The 17711-nt window shown below is 42.6% G+C and overlaps 1 protein-coding gene across 3 annotated transcripts in view; it reads right to left on the reverse strand.

The window, feature by feature from the left end:
• The window catches only part of LOC144591911 (lysine-specific demethylase 4C-like), a 265572-nt gene that overhangs the window by 215103 nt on the left and 32758 nt on the right, over positions 1-17711 (reverse strand). For all 3 annotated transcript variants that reach the window (XM_078395927.1, XM_078395926.1, XM_078395928.1), the window contains exon 5: positions 13669-13862. In XM_078395927.1, the coding sequence (XP_078252053.1) occupies positions 13669-13862 (194 nt within the window). The remainder of the gene's footprint in view (positions 1-13668; positions 13863-17711) is intronic.

Below are 17711 nucleotides of genomic sequence, written 5' to 3' on the forward strand. Positions count from 1 at the left end.
TTGTTAGCTGTTCCACATGGAACTATCACTATTGTGTGTGTGGGACTCCCATACAATATTCCAGTTTCACTAATTGTTCATTTGAATGGTGATTTTATAGCTGTAAAGTAGTAGGGATATTACATTGATAATTATTTGGTTGGCAGTAATACCCTTTTAGTTACTTAAGTGACCTTTTTTACATTTTAGGTTTTTTTAAATAATAATTTTAGCACTGATTTCATTTTGAATATTTTTAAATGCCAGAAGAGGTTCTTGGGTGGAGCTTGTTCTCACTCAGTTATGTGTCCAAGTTATGTTGCACAAGAACAAACAAGGAGTGAGCCACCAGCCCCTTCAAACCTGCCCCACATCCAATATGATCATGGCTGATCTATGTTGGCCTCAACTCATCTTCTGTGCCAGTTCCTCAAAACTCTCAATTCCTCAATATTTCAAATATATATCTATCCCCATGTTAAATATATCCATTGTCGCCAAAATATATTTAATGCTATAGCCTCCACCATCATCAGACAGAATTGCAGAGATTCAGCATCCTCTAAGAGTAGAAATTTTGACGCATCTCAATTTTCAATTACCTTGTCCCTTTTATGTATGTCCCCTTGTTTGTGACTCTTCCACCCGTGAAAATACCCCAACATTTTCTCTGTCAGATTCCCTTGGCACGTTTGCACAAGGTTATGCCTCGTTCTTCTAAACTCAGACCCAAACTGTCTTCCTTCTCTTGAATGGGTAATCAATTCTTCTAAACTCAGACCCAACCTGTCTTCCTTCTCTTGAAAGCGTAATCAATCCTCTCGACCCGAAAAGTCACCCATTCCTTCTCTCCAGAGATGCTGCCTGACCCGCTGAGTTACACCAGCATTTTGTGATACTCTTATCCCAGAAATTAACTTGGTTAATGTCTTGATTTTTGACTCCTGATCTTTGTCAAAATGAAAATGTTAACAAGCATCTCAAAGGAAGAGAGGGGGACAAAGCGTTCAAGGGAAGAAACAAAAGCAAGGCAGCTCGATGTACTCCCATCAAGGGTAGAAGAAAGAAACATGATGGTTGAGAATTGGAACGCAAAGATTTCAAAAGATTGTAGGATCAGTCCACCATAAAGATATGCAGGTCTCTAAAGCATTCAAGCTGTCCCGATAGCTAAAAATTAAATCGGAAATAATGAAATAATAATAATAATAATAATAATATTCATTTATTGTCATTGCAACGAGTACAACGAAATTAAAAAATAGCCAATCCTGACGGTGCGTACAAACATATATGCAATAAATGCAAAAACAAATAAATACATAAATACAATTAAATACAATTATATTAAGTACAAGATTTTTTAACGGTGTTGCCTAGTGCAAAGGTAGTGTTCAGTTCTCGTATGGCCCTGGGGTAAAAACTGTTCTTAAGTCTGTTTGTTCGGGATTTGATCGACCTGAAACGTCGACCAGAGGGCAGATGAACAAACAGACGGTGGCCGGGGTGGGATGGATCTTTTATTATTTTGCCTGCTCTACTGAGGCAGCGTAGGCTGAACAGGTGCTCCAGGGAGGGCAGTGAGCAGCCGATGATCTTCTGGGCCGTCGTGATGACCCTCTGAAGGGCCTTCCTGTCCTTTTCTGAGCAGCTGGCATACCATGTGGTTATACAGTATGCCAGCACACTCTCGATGGAGCAGCGATAGAAGGACAACATGAGCTTCTCCTGCAGGTTGGTTTTCCTGAGGATCCTCAGGAAGTGGAGTCTCTGCTGTGCCTTCTTTACTGTGGTGATGGTGTTGGTAGACCAGGTAAGATCCTCTGCGATGTGCGTACCCAGGAACCTGAAAGCTGGTACCCTTTCCACACAGACCCCATTGATGTAGAGTGGGTCGTAGTCTACACTGGTTTTTCTAAAGTCAATTATAAGTTCCTTTGTTTTGGAGGAGTTCAGGACCAGATTGTTCACTGAACACCATGCTGCCAGCCTTTGGATTTCATCCCTATAGGCTGTCTCATCTCCTTCTGAGATGAGTCCAACCACAGTCGTGTCATCCGCGAACTTGATGATGGTGTTGGTGGGATGGGTGGGGGCGCAGTCGTGAGTGTAGAGGGAGTAAAGGATGGGGCTCAACACACAGCCCTGTGGTGAGCCGGTGCTCAGTGTAATGGTGGAGGAGAGGTGAGGGCCTATTTTGACGGTCTGGGGGCGGTTGGTCAGGAAGTCCTTGATCCATTGGCAGATGGTTTGGGAAAATCCAAGGTCGGAAAGTTTGGTGACCAGTCTGCTCGGGATGACCGTGTTAAAGGCAGAGCTGAAGTCGAGGAAGAGCATCCTCACATAGCTCCCCTGGTGTTCAAGGTGGGTCAGTGCAGTGTGAAGAGCAGTGTCGATGGCATCCCCTGTAGACCTATTTGCTCTGTAGGCAAACTGGTGTGGGTCGAAGGTGGGTGGGAGGCTGGCTTTGATGTGCTGCAGGACCAGTCTCTCGAATGTCACCCTCTGAGATAAAGACTGATCACAATTACAACTGAACTAATACCTGGAACTAGTAAGTGAAGACAAGATCACCAAGGTTCAAAGCAGAAAATGTCAATGCTGGAGGACATTTGCTGTTCCAGATTAGGGAACGTCATCTGCTGAATGTTGTCTGTAATTTCTTTTGTCAATTATTCACCCCTTCACTTACAAAGTAAGATGTAATGAACAAGGCGGCTCTTTATTTATGAAAAGGGAGCACAGTTACTGATACCACATTTGACAGAATTTGTACCATATGAAGACATTAAAAAAAATTAATACTTTTTCCTCATTTCTCAAATAAAGACATCTTCATTTAATCTAATGAAAATTAAGTATTTCAATCACATTTCAATAAATGTAGTTATGTGTCCTACACTTTCAGAAAATGTAAGTTAACACCAATACGGTAAGGGTTATTAGCATATTTGTTGAGATGTTGCAACTTCTGTTTGTTAAGTCAATGTCATTATAAGGAAAGCATGAAAAAACATACACAAGATTCCAAAGTAGTGAGGCACTTAATCCCACCTCCTCGCTAATAATATCACTCTTACTGATGTATTCAAAACTAAAAGCTCTAATCTCTTAGAGACCTCCATTTACAACATTTCCTAGAAAGTGTGAAGGATTGTCACGAGAATTTCCTTGTAACACTTTCAGAAGAAGTTTTCAGAAGAAATTTTATTTCAAACGGATCTTCTTTGCTAAATTTCATAGACAAAACCAGGAAAGCAATCGTTTTGCTCGTAATGAACCAATCCTGCATGTTTGAACGTTTGATTTTTGATTTAGAGATACAGCGCGGAAACAGGCCCTCCGGCCCACCGGGTCCGCGCCGCCCAGCGATCCCCGCACATCAACACTATCCTACACACACTGGGGACAATTTTTTTTTTTTTACATTTGCCCAGCCAATTAACCTACATACCTGTACGTCTTTGGAGTGTGGGAGGAAACCGAAGATCTCGGAGAAAACCCACGCAGGTCACGGGGAGAACGTACAAACTCCGTACAGACGGCGCCCGTAGTCAGGATCGAACCTGAGTCTCCGGCGCTGCATTCGCTGTAAGGCAGCAACTCTACCGCTGCGCCACCGTGCCGCCCATTTATCTATGTGTAACAGAACTTGCAATAGGGCAATATGCAAAAGATGCCATATGATAATCCAATGACAAAATATCTGAATTCAGAAATTCAAGGACTACAACCATCTAAGTCACATTCCTTTAGCTGAGAATATGCTGCCTTCCCTTATACAGAATATGCTGCCTTCCCAAGATACAGATCTCACTGAACTAATTTTCCACTCACTAACCTCCACTTTCAGTGGCTCATCAACAGTCAACTTCTGCACGACGCCAGCATCAAACACTTTTTTCCCCTCCTCTTTCAGTTTTATGCAGTTTTATCAACTTTAATAATACCTGGTTTGGTTTTTCAAAATCCCCCAAGAACTATTCTCCATTTGATAATATTTATGCACATAAGCAAAGAAGCAATATCTCTCCCAAAAACTTCTTCCTTCCCACAATTCCTACACCCTAAAACATCTCCTGTAGGTATCTTTATCCATTCAATATGCTGCGTTCGCTAGTCTGATGTGCATTGATTCACAGAGGTATGCTTGAGAACTATAGCCGATGTTTATGTGTGCTTGTCTGTGTATACACATACATTTTTACATGCACCGTATAACTCATATTACATCCCTGCATCTCCTGAATATGCTTTCCACATGCACCCACAACTGTAACTGAAACCCACCCGCAAAACCAAATGTGCACTCAGTTGTATGGCTGGTGAAACTAAAAATCAAGTTACTATAACTACAACTTTCATTCACACAAGATCTAAAGCAGTGACTCCCAAAACACTTTCACACAATGGTCCGAAATATTAACCACTTATTTCTCCTTGCATAGCCTGCTGAGTATTTCCAGCATTTCAGATTTATTTCCAATTTCCAGCATTCACAGTATTTTGCTTTCCAATGTTTCAACATTTTTTACTGTGCATTATTGAGGTTTCCTTTCTGTTTGACCTCAAGATTATCTGCAAGGCACTGAAGCCTTGATAACTTTTCTAAATTAACAGAGACTTCAGAGCATTACCATAGAGTTCATTAGGGAAAATCAGTGGACAATTTGCAAAACAATTCTATTCAGCCCACATCATGAATCTAAAATTTCAGCTGCTTGTTTGTTTTAATCCTCTACTCCATTTCCATTATGATCTTGCTGCCCTCAATCTCCTACAAACAAACCTCAATGTAAATTCAAGGAGTATAATGGCATATTTCAATTTTTGATTATTTTCTGACATCTGCTGACAGCCTTTGTACTGGCTCTATTATTGCCTTTCTACATCTCCCTGATCCACTTTTTTGGTTTAACCTGTACTGTTAAAATCCCATTCTGCTCTTCCACATCACCCCTTTTAACATTTATCCCACCTTCTTTGCAGCTTGTTAGTCTTTCCTTTTTCTCTTTTCATCCCTTCCATTTCACTGCTATGTTGCTTAAAACATTTTTAAAGTAATGTATCAATGGCAAATATTAGGTCTGTTTGTGCCTCCAAGAAGATACCGTTCCTGTTGAATATTTTCAAGTTTTATTTCAGGTCTCTAACACGTTCAGTATTTTGCTTTTAATATACAATTTGCCCCAGCAATATACTAGCAAAATCAGATAATACAACAAAAGCTCATTGTCATGTAAAAAACAAAGAATATATCCACTCTTTTTGCAGATGTTGTACAGCTTACTGAGTGTTTCTGAGATTTCCCTTTTTATAATAAGACACAAAAGGCTGCAGATGTTGGATTCTATATCAAAAAAACAAACTGCTAGAGAAACTCAGCCAGTCAGGCAGCACCAGTGGAGGGAAATGAACAAATGAAGCCCTTCTTCCCACTAGTCTTTCTCTAACGGCTGCGGCTCTCTGGCAGTCTGTTTATCTTTTTTTCCCTTTTTTTTTTGTTTGTGTCGGTGTTGGAATGGTTTTTGTTTCTGTTTTTTTGGCTGTGTATGTGTGTGTGTGGGGGGGGGGGGGGGGGGGAGCGGGGAGCGGGTGGGGTGGGGGAAACCTTTATTTTATTATGTCTCCGGGGCGCAGCTCAGCCGCGGGGGCTTCCATCGCCCGCGGGGCCTTCCATCGTCCGGCGCGGCTCGGCCGCGGGACCGAACAGTGCCCGGCGCGGCTCGGCCGCGGGGCCTTCCATCGCCCGGTACGGCCGCGGGACGGTTCAGCGCTCGGTGCGGTCGGCTGCGGGGCCTTCCATCGCCCGGTGCGGCTCGGCCGCGGAACGGTTCAGTGCCCGGCGCGGCCGCGGGGCCTTCCATCGCCCGGCGCTGCTCGGCCGCGGGACTTAACATTGCCGGCGCGGCTCGGCCGTGGGACGTTTCAGTGCCCGGTGCGGCTCGGCCGCGGGGCTTTCCATCCCCTTGCGGGGGCTGTGCGTGTCGGTCGCCTCGGTAGGGGTCGAGCTGCCTGTCCGTGGGCGTGGGGGGAAGAGAGTGGAAGTTTTGTTGCCTTCCATCACAGTGAGGGGGTGTTTGGAGTCACTGTGATGGATGTTTGTGTTGGGGTCGTGTGTCCTGTGTTCTTTTCTTTTTTGCTGTGTTTTGTGACTGCTGAAATTTCGTTCGGTAGTAATACCGAATGACAATAAAGTTCTGTTATGTTATGTTATGTATCAACTGTCCATTTCCCTCCGCAGATGCTGCCTGGCCTGCTGAGTTACTCCAGCAAGTTTTTTTTGCTCGTTTTTTTCGATTTATGATCTCTGCTAAAGTTGAACACATGTAAATAAATTATCATGGCGCTCCGCCTTTGAGTTTAATGTTGTATTTTAATAAATGTTTAACCTGTGTGTAGCATGAATGCAGCAAAGGGTGACTTTTTTTTAATAGCACCCCTGGATTTCTTTGAAAAATAACTTTTTTGTTTATTTGGCTAAGTTTGGGAAGCAGTTCAATAGATAGAAGCAGTTCAATAGATATGCCAACAATAAAATACAATTTAATTTGTTATGCTTCCACTTAACATATAATGCTACTCGTTTGTGTTTCTTAAAATCACAGCTAAAAAAACTTTCCTCACGCAAGTTTTTAAACTTTTTAAAAATGCATGATCGATAAAATCCACAAATTGGACAAGCTCTGATTTTTATTTAAAAGCACATCATTGTACCATCCATAGGTGGGGTAGAAACGGCATGTTTCAAGCTTATATTCTGCAGAAAAAATAAACAAAATATTTCAAATTCCATTACAACTTTACATGTCAATTTTTATTAAGAACACAATTTTACAGAACTTTTTTTTCTGTGTTATCAGTAGATTATGACAATTTTTGCACTACTTTTAGATAAGAAACCACCGCAGTGAACTGATCCTAATCAGGATCAGATAGAACTATATCCTGATCCAGTGGAGCTTCTGAATATAACAGGATACTTCAGCTGTGATAGTGATGCCAGCTGCAACACAGATGTCAAGTGCAACCTCATTAAAAAGCTGTGTTAACCAAAACAATAATAGACAATAGATAATAGACAATAGGTGCAGGAATAGGCCATTCGGCTCTTCGAGCCAGCACCACCATTCAATGTGATCATGGCTGATCATTCTGAATCAGTACCCCGTTCCTGCCCTCTCCCCGTACCCCCTGACTCCCCCAACATTGAGAACATGTTCCCTGCCTCTAACGTGTCCAACCCCTTAATAATCTTATATGTTTCGATAAGATCCCCACTCATCCTTCTAAATTCCAGTGTATACAAGTGTATACAAGCCTAGCCGCTTCCAGTGTACAAAAGTATGTATGTATAGGAAGGAACTGCAGATGCTGGTTTACACCGACGACAGACACAAAATGGTAGAGTAACTCAGCAGGACAGGCTCTGGAGAGAAGGAATGGGTGATGTTTTGGGTCTGAAATGCCACCTATTTCTTCTCTCCAGATTTGCTGCCTGTCCCGCTGAGTTAACTCAAGTAGTTAGTCTATTACAAACCCACTGATTACCACCACAATCTAGACTACACTTCTTCCCATCCTGCCTCCTGCAAAGACTCTATCCCCTAATCTCAATTTCTCCGTCTACGCCGCATCTGCGCCCAAGATGAGATGTTCCATATCAGGACATACGAGATCTCCTCATTTAGTGAACGAGGATTCCCCTCTTCAATCACAGATGAGGGCCTCACACAGGTCTCCTCGATATACCGCAGCACTGCTCTTGTTCCCCCTCCCCCAGTCGCAACAGGGACAGAGTCCTCCTAGTCCTCACCTTTCACCCCGTCAGCCGTCACAAAGAGCACATAATCCTCTGATATTTTTGCCACCTCTAACGGGATCCCACCACTAGTCACATCTTCCCATCGCATTTAACTTATGATCGCTGTCAACTAAGTGGACAATGGAGTAGACAAAATGTTCAGAAACGTTGTTATAATAGGATGGATATTTATTTAAAGACATACAGAACTATCGTCATTTTTTTCTTAAAACAGTGAGGGGGGGGGGGGGTGCTCCCTGGTGTACAACACAATCAAATCTTTGGCTTAACACAAGTTTTCTCCATGAAAATTTAACAAAAAATATTTTGTGAGATAGCCATTTGCCAATTTGAAAAGTAAATAAACAGCAGGTTTATGAAGATGCTATGAGGTTGCAGGGTGACTTGGACAGGTTGTGTGAGTGGGCGGATGCATGGCAGATGCAGTTTAATGTGGATAAGTGTGAGGTTATCCACTTTGGTGGTAGGAATAGGAAGGCAGAGTATTATCTGAAGGGGCGCTGGCTAGCGAGGCTGGAGGGGGATCCACCGCCGGGGATGTGCACACATTCTCGGTGTCCGAGCATGAGGTGAGGTGGGCTCTGACGCGTGTGAACACGAGGAAAGCTGGAGGCCCAGATGGTATATCTGGGCGAGTACTAAAGTCTTGTGCTACTCAGCTTGCTCCAGTGCTCACCACAATATTCAACCTCTCCTTGGCAAAGTCCGTGGTCCCTGCATGCTTCAAAAGATCCATCATTGTACCGGTGCCAAAGAATGCCTCTCCAGCGTGTTTAAATGACTACCGACCGGTGGCCCTCACCTCGGTTGTCATGAAATGCTTGGAGAGGCTAGTCAAGAAGCACATCTGCGCCCACCTTCCTCGCAACATGGACCCACTACAGTTCGCATACCGTCCGAACAGGTCCACGGATGATGCGGTCTCCCAGGTTCTACACACCGCTCTCTCTCATCTGGACAGCCAGGGGGGCTATGTGAGGATGCTGTTCATTGACTTTAGTTCAGCATTCAACACAATAGTCCCCAGCAGACTGGTTGAGAAGCTGCTGGAACTGGGGCTTAGCACCCCTCTGTGTGCCTGGGTCCTGGACTTTCTCACTGCCAGGCCCCAAGTGGTCAGGATGGGGGAACACACATCTAGCTCCCTCACCCTGAACATAGGATCCCCCCAGGGCTGCGTCCTTAGCCCCCTATTGTACTCCCTGTACACACATGACTGTAGGGCCAGGTTCAGCTCAAACTCCATCATCAAGTTTGCTGATGACACTGTGGTGGTGGGCCGGATCTCCAACAACGATGAGAAGGCCTACCGGGAGGAGGTGGCTGATCTGGCACTCTGGTGTCAGGACAATAGCCTCCTCTGGAATGTCACTAAAACAAAGGAGCTGATTGTGGACTTCAGAAGGGCTAAACATCCAAGGACGTACACGCCACTGGAGATAAATGGGTCTATTGTGGATAGGGTGAGCAGTTTCAAATACTTGGGAGTCCGCATCGCAGAGGATCTGACGTGGGCAACGCACATTGCCGCACTGGTGGGTAAGGCTAAGCAGCGCCTTTACCACCTTAGACAACTGAGGAAATTCAGAGTGTCGCAGAGGATCCTTCATTGCTTCTACTCTGGGGCTGTAGAGAGCATCCTGTCCGGCAACATTACAGTCTGGTTTGGGAACAGCTCTGCCCAGGACAGGATGGCCCTGCAGAGAGTAGTGCGTTCGGCAGAACGCACCATGGGAACTACACTCGTCCCCCTGCAGGACCTATACATCAGGAGGTGCAGATCCAGAGCAAGCAAGATCATGAGGGACCCCTGCCACCCCAGTAACGGACTGTTCCAGATGCTACGGTCAGGCAAACGCCTCCGCTGTCACGCTGTGAAAACGGAGAGGATGAGACGGAGCTTCTTCCCACAGGCCATCAGGACTGTCAACTTTGATAACCCCAGAGACTAAATTTTTGTCGACACTTTTTGGTGCTATGTTTAGTAACTTATTAACTTTATTTATTGTAACTGTAATTATTTTTGTGCACAACCCGCAGGCATTGCCACTTTCATTTCACTGCACATCGAGTATGTGTATGTGACAAATAAATTTGACTTGACTTGACTTGACTTGAAGTTAGGAACAGGGGACTTACAACGAGATCTGGGTGTCCTAGTGCATCAGTCACTGAAAGGAAGCATGCAGGTAGTGAAGAAGCCAATGGAATGTTGGCCTTCATAACAAGAGGAGTTGAGTATAGGAGCAAAGAGGTCCTTCTGCAGTTGTACAGGGCCCTAGTGAGACCGCACCTGGAGTACTGTGTGCAGTTTTGATCTCCAAATTTGAGGAAGGATATTCTTGCTATTGAGGGCGTGCAGCATAGGTTTACTAGGTTAATTCCCGGAATGGCGGGACTATCATATGTTGAAAGACTGGAGCGACTAGGCTTGTATGCACTGGAATTTAGAAGGATGAGAGGAGATCTTATCGAAACGTATAAGATTATTAAGGGGTTGGACACGTTAGAGGCAGGAAACATGTTCAGTCTGAAGAAGGGTCTCGACCCGAAACGTCACCCATTCCTTCTCTCCCGAAATGCTGCCTGACCTGCTGAGTTACTCCAGCATTTTGTGAATAAATCAACATGTTCCCAATGTTGGGGGAGTCCCATTGGGGGAGTCCAGAACAAGGGGCCACAGTTTAAGAATAAGGGGTAGGCCATTTAGAACTGAGATGAGGAAAAACTTTTTCAGTCAGAGAGTTGTGAATCTGTGGAATTCTCTGCCTCAGAAGGCAGTGGAGGCCAATTCTCTGAATGCATTCAAGAGAGAGCTAGATAGAGCTCTTAAGGATAGCGGAGTCAGGGGGTACGGGGAGAAGGCAGGAACGGGGTACTGATTGAGAATGATCAGCCATGATCACATTGAATGGTGGTGCTGGCTCGAAGGGCCGAATGGCCTCCTCCTGCACCTATTGTCTATTGTCTAAGATGAGGAAATACTTTTTCACCCAAAGTTGTGAATCTGTGGAATTCTTTGCCACAGAAGGCAGTGGAGGCCAATTCATTGGATTTTTTCAAGAGATTTAGCTCTTAGAGCGAAAGGAATCAAGGGATATTGGGAAAAAACAGGAACGTGGTACTGATTTTAGATGATGAGCCATGATCATATTGAATGGCGGTGCTGACTGGAAAGGCTGAATGGCCTACTCCTACACCTATTTTTCTATGTTTCTATCATTATTGGTTCTTGAAGCTTAACCACAGTATTTCCACATACCTTGACTAAAGTTGCAGTTTGAGAAATCCTAATTTTAAATAGCAAGGCACTGATGAAAGAGTCAGCAAATGTGGCAGGGTCTTGAGATATTCTGGGATACGTGGCCAAATATACAGAGAACATAATAAGCCACTTTGACTGATATGCTGAAGGGCCGATTTAACACAAATCTACATCACTGATGTCTGAAGAAGGGTCTCGACCCAAAACCTCACCCATTTCTTCTCTCCAGAAATGCTGCCTGTCCCACTGAGTTACTCCAGCGTTTTGTGTCCATCAAGACTTACAAAGATGCATTGATACTCTGAGCCAGGAAACACAAATGATTTAAGAATACCATAGACAATAGATGATTGGGTTGTAATTAGGTGTGAAAATAGGCATTCAAGAGAGAGATAGATAGAGCTCTTAAGGATAGCAGAGTCAGGGGGTATGGGGAGAAGGCAGGAACGGGGTACTCATTGAGAATGATCAGCCATGATCACATTGAATGGTGGTGCTGGCTCGAAGGGCCGAATGGCCTACTCCTGCACCTATTGTCTATTGAAATGTATTAGATGGCTGGGAATCAACTACTAAAGCGCTCAAGGTATCAGGAGCACAATGCATTTGAAAATTAAGGTAACTGGCACCACTATAACATGAACCTACCTAAAGTGGCCTTTTGTCTGAACTTATGTATACGACCATGAAGGCTTCAGAAAAGCGGCCTAAGCACCGGGCATCACCAAAAGTGGTTATGCTCATGTCTGATGGGCTGCCAATCACTTGGTGAACCATCTCATCATTCTATAAAATGAATTTCGATTCTCTGGGAGAATCTAACCTCCCCCACAAAATGCATTATGCTTCTGGTCCCCCTATGCATGCTTGCAGTGGTGAAACAAAAGACCCTTTGCAGATACTGTTCCAGTCTCTGAGTGGTTCTTCATCCACAATATAGCTGAAATGAGCTCTTGGGTATTTAGCCACTGCTTTCAAGAAACTTTTCAGTTGTCGCACAAAGATAACTATTTATATATTCAAATATAATGGCAAGGAACTTGCTGCAATCTGCACCACATTGTGTCAGAGCACTTCATTATATTTGTTATTCTTAAATTAAGAATATCAGTTAAAAACTTCATCAAAATCATCTATCATCTAGACCAAAGACACAAACAAGTACACACATGCAACGCTCACCTCACCATGAAATCACATCCAAGCAAATCCCACACTTTCAGCACTGACTCAACAACATTCTTGTAATGACAAAAGGACACAAAGTGCTGGAATAACTCAGTAGGTTAGGCAGCAACGTTGGAGAACATGGATAGGTGACATTTCAGATCAAGATCCTCCAAATCTGAAGAAGGGTCTCGACCTTGACATGACCATTGGATGGCGCTACCACAGTGGCTGCCTCGCCAACAGTCTGTCTGTCCATTCTACTGCTTTTATTATTTTAAGTAAGTGTTAAAAGTATGTTTTAGTGTTTTTTGGTTTGTTTTATGTGGGGGGGTGGGGGGGGGGGGGAGGAATTGGGGGAAACTTTTTTTCAATCTCTTACCTCAACAGAGATACGATTTTTCTCTGTATCGTATCTCCGTCCCCTCTGCGGCCTAACATCGAGGAGTTGGCCTTTCCTGGAGACCGGCCTGGCACTTCAAGCCACTGGCGCGGCATTTAACATCGTGGAGCTGCGCTCCTTTGCCAAGGATCGCCTGTAGAGAGCTCCAACCGCAGGGCCTGTGGACTTTAACATCTCTGGTAAGAAGAGGCCGACTCGGGAGCTCTATGCTGCGGAGAGTGTTTCAACCGTCCCGATGCGGGGAGTTTCGATCATCCCGAAGCAAGGGCTTCGGGCATCGGACCATCGGCTGCAGCGACTACGGATGGTTCAACAGCCCCGACCGCGAGTCAACAAAGAGGAAGATGACTGAACTTTATTACCTTCGATCACAGTGAGAAATATGGAATTCGCTGTGGTGGATGTTTATGTTAAATTTTACTTTATGTGGCTATGTGTCTTGTTGCTTTTCACTTAGTATGGCTGTATGGTAACTCAAATTTCACTGTACCTTAACTCGTACATGTGACAATAAATTAATCTTGAAATCTTGATCTTGAAATCTTCTTGATCGGAAAGAGTCTGAAGAAGGGCCATGCCACCTATCCTGTTCTCCAGATATGCTGCCTAACTTTCTCAGTTACACCAGCATTTTGTGTCCTTTTGTGTATTAACCAGCATCTGCAGTTCTTTGTTTCTGCTTCTTGCAATGACAACGTTGCTGCACTTTTTAGTTTATTGTACTCAGGCAGAACAGCAAACCACAAAACAAAACACAATGTTCTCATTTATCATTATAATTTATACAATCTTAATTTAAATTAGTAGCAAGTGATCAACACACAAGAATCGAAGCACTACAAACTTTTAATTCCACCCACAGCAAAATGTTCTAAATCCACATACTGAAAATTGTGTATCATTCAATGTATGCAGTAGTTTTAAACAGCATATTTTTCATCAGGGAAATATGAAAATGTTTTCTTTCCTCATCCTTAAAAATACACAACAAGAAATGAACCTGAAATGCCACTGAACTCTGTCACTTACCATGATTTTGGCTCTCCAAAATGCAGGTAGTTAATGCTGTACAGATCCATATCTTCCGTGTGCCAAGCAAAAGTAGTTTTCCACATTCCAAAGTACAAATATGGTGTGTTCACGCCTTCAATAGCTATCCCACTTTCCTCTGCCACCACATCCAAGATTGTATTCAGACGACTGATATTCCACTCACCGACATCCTAGAAGAATAACACTTGAAATTAATCATGGGGATCGATAAACATAGAGTGCGCTCAGGTGCTGAAAAACAGAAGTGACATTGAAACACTAATCAGTCAAAAAAAAAATTACATTAGTTTGTTGTCTTTTGGCAGAGCCAAGAAACACAATCAATTCCATAAAAAACGAATTCCTTTGTGCAACTTCATCCAGTTACAAATTGAGCCAAACACCAAAGGTAGCTTGGAGTAGAACAGTCCCTCTCTTTTTTTTAGAGATACAGCGCGGAAACGGGCCCTTCAGCCCACCGACCCCACGCCAACCAGTGATCCCCGCACATTAACACTATCCTACACACACTAGGGATACTTTACATTTATACCAAGCCAATTAACCTACAAACATGTACATCTCATACACAGTGTTCAAATCAATGCAAGAGATTAATTGCATTGGTAACAGTTTCCTATCAACATGCAGCAGGAAATCAAATTTACATAAGAGAGTAGCAACACAGAACTGCAGATGCTGGTTTATTTTTTTTAAAAGACACAAAGTGCTGGAGTAATTCAGCAGGTCAGGCAGCATCTCTAGAGAACGTAGATAGGTAATGTTTCTGGGTTTTATTTTTAATGTCACCTGTATATGTTCTTCAGGGATGCTGCCTGATCTGCTGAGTTACTCCCGTACTTTGTGTCTTTTTTACAAAAAAGATACAGGAGGAGGAAGAGGAGGAGCGCTGGGGAAAGAGGAGAGAGGGGAGTGTGGGGGGGAAAGAGGGACTATTAAGGTTAGCGAAGTCAGAGAGATCCGAGGGGCTAGTTTGTGGATGGCTCAGAGGCAGGTTCGGGAGGTAGATTCAGAAGTTCAGAGGAGATGACAAGGAGCATCATGATGTCCAGGGATTCAACTGGGAAAGTCAAAAGGGAAGATTGTACGATGGTAGAAAAAGGAAATGGTGATCAATATCAATATCCAACAACACAGTAATAAAGGTTACGTACTTGACGCCTGGACTGAAGCAGAGTTGAAAAGTGAAATTTGAAGACTGCATTGTTTGCTCTTAATATGTTGACAATTTTAAAAAACATATTTTAAACATATCTGCCAACTGAACACAGACATTTGTAATTTAGTAAATTAAGTGGAAAATAGATCCAGCAGCAAATTGCACTGCAATTCTTTTTCAATAAGGTTGATGTGTGAGCAGTAAATCCTCCTCTAAAGTGCACATTAACCTTAATTGAATCCAAGGTAATTCCTCAGAATGTCAACATTTCAGAGGCAACACAAAAACAATAGGCGGAAAAAAATATATTTCAAAATATAATTCAATCAAATGCTGGACGACATGAATGTATAAAAAATTTAAGGTGAAACTTGACATTTTGATATAGTTTGATTTAGCTATAACATCATGATAATATTGATAGGACAAGTAGGCCTTATGACAATTTGAACTGGCTGTCATGTTTATCACGAGATGGTCTGATCTCCTACCTTGGCTTCATTTTCCTACGTTATCCCCATACCTTGATTTGCTTAATGTCTAGGAATCTCTCTCTATTTTGCTTCTATAATCATCCAAGGTAAACAATTCCAAAGAGTTACCATCTAAATAAAAGAAAATTCTCCTATCTCAGTCCTAAATGGCCCTTCTTAATTGGAGACTATAGTTCTTGATTCTCGGCTCCCTAACACTCGGGAACATCTTTCCTGTCACCTTTCTGTTGCATACTGTAAGAATAGTCCAAGAAAATTGGGTGCCCAGTCCATCATGGGTCCTGACCTCCCCACCATCGAAGGGACCGACAGGCATTGAAACCTCAAACAGACAGCCAGCATCAGAGACCCACACAACACTGGCCACGCAGTCATTTCTCTCCTGCCATCGGGAAGGTATAGGAGCTTGAAAATTGTAACATCCAGATTCAGGAGCAGCTTCTTCCCAACAATCATCAGGCTATTAAACACTATAACCTCCAACTAAACTCCAAACTACATAGACTTGGTGGTTTTGATGTCTTTGCAGTATTATTGCTTATTTGTTGTGCTGTTGCAAGTAAGAATTTTTGTTTCCGGACTTTTGTTCTGCTTCAGAACTTTTGACAATAAAACACTATTGAATGTTCAAAGTTTGAATGAGATCACCTCTTTCTTCTCAACTGGAGTGAATACAGGCTTATTCCACGCACACTCTCATTTGTCAAATTCACTTTAAAAAAATCATATTCTTTTAAATAAGCAGGCAAAATCTACACACTGTTCTCAAGAATGGTGTTGCCAACACGTTATATAATCAACCCTCTCTCCTGAAATCCAGAAATAAGGGGACAAAATCTGCACACTGCACTCCAGGGCAGTCTTACTAACCAGCACACGTTTTAATCAACTTTCTATGAAATACAGAAAACTCCTGTCATCTAGCAAAACCACCAGTGTTAAGTATCTGCTGGAACAGCATCTTTGCCTTTGATATTGAGGTGGCTCAATGGCAACATTCATTTTGTATTAAGAGGTTTAAGAAAAAAATAAATCTTGGTAAATTCGTACTAGTAAATAAATTAAGCAATGGATTTGAACAAGGTATATTCATCATCTACAAAGAGTGTTAAAAGTTAAATTTATCTTTACATTTTAATGATAATTAGCAATTACAACAGACAATGATGTAAAAAGAACTGGCAATAACTTCAGCATAAAATAAAATTATGGTGTTTTTGCAAAACTGCACATATACCAGTAGAGGGCACTCCAAGCAAACACCTCAGGTCTACAATTTTTGCACATCATATATTTTTTCAGCTTTAAACACTTTTGAGCCAATAAAGATTAAAGTGATTTAAAAAAAGACCAAGAACACTACTTTCTGTAATTAAAAATCACAAAATAAATTTAACAGTCACTCAAAACAGTTATTTCTTCAAAGATGCAAACAATTATGGGTTTGTCAATAGACATGGAATATTGAGGTCAAGTTGAATTTATTGTCCTCTGGAGTACGGTGAAGTAGAAGTACAACGAAAATCATGCTTATAGCAGCATGCATAAACATAGATAAACACCTAAAACCAAATTACATATGTTATGCAAGACAGTGAAAAGAAAAAAAACTGTAAAAACAAGACATTAGTGCAAAATTTAGAGTTTAGTTTAGAGATACAGTGCGGAAACACTGCCCTTCGGCCCATGGAATCCGCACCGACCAACAATCACCCATACCATAGTTTTATGTTATCCCTGTTTTGCATCCTACACAGTCTTTGTGAGCTGACGGGATCGCTGTGGAAGAGTTATCAGAATCACACGGTGATGAGCTTACAAATGCAGACATACAGTGCCCTCCATAATGTTTGAGACAAAGACCCCATCATTTATTTATTTGCCACTATACTCCACAATTTGAAATTTGGAATAGAAAAAAAAATCACATGTGATTAAAGTGCACATTGTCAGATTTTAATAAAGGCCATTTTTATACATTTTGGTTTCACCATGTAGAAATTACAGCAAAAATTACATAGTTCCCCCATTTCAGGGCACCCTAATGTTTGGGACACAGCAATGTCATGTAAATGAAAGAAGTCATGTTTAGTATTTTGTTGCATATCCTTTGCATGTAATGACTGCTTGAAGTCTGCGATTCATGGACATCACCAGTTGCTGGGTGTCTTCTCTGGTGATGCTCTGCCAGGCCTGTATTGCAGCCATCTTTAGCTTATGCTTGTTTTGGGGGTTAGTCCCCTTCAGTTTTATCTTTGTCTTGCTGTCGAATGAACTGCCGGCCAGTGAGTTTTGAGGCATTTGTTTGAACCTGAGCAGATAGGATGTGCCTATACACTTTAGAATTCATAATGCTACTACCATCA

This window comes from Rhinoraja longicauda, chromosome 3 (assembly GCF_053455715.1).
Source record: "Rhinoraja longicauda isolate Sanriku21f chromosome 3, sRhiLon1.1, whole genome shotgun sequence".
Classification (NCBI taxonomy): Eukaryota; Metazoa; Chordata; class Chondrichthyes; order Rajiformes; family Arhynchobatidae; genus Rhinoraja; species Rhinoraja longicauda.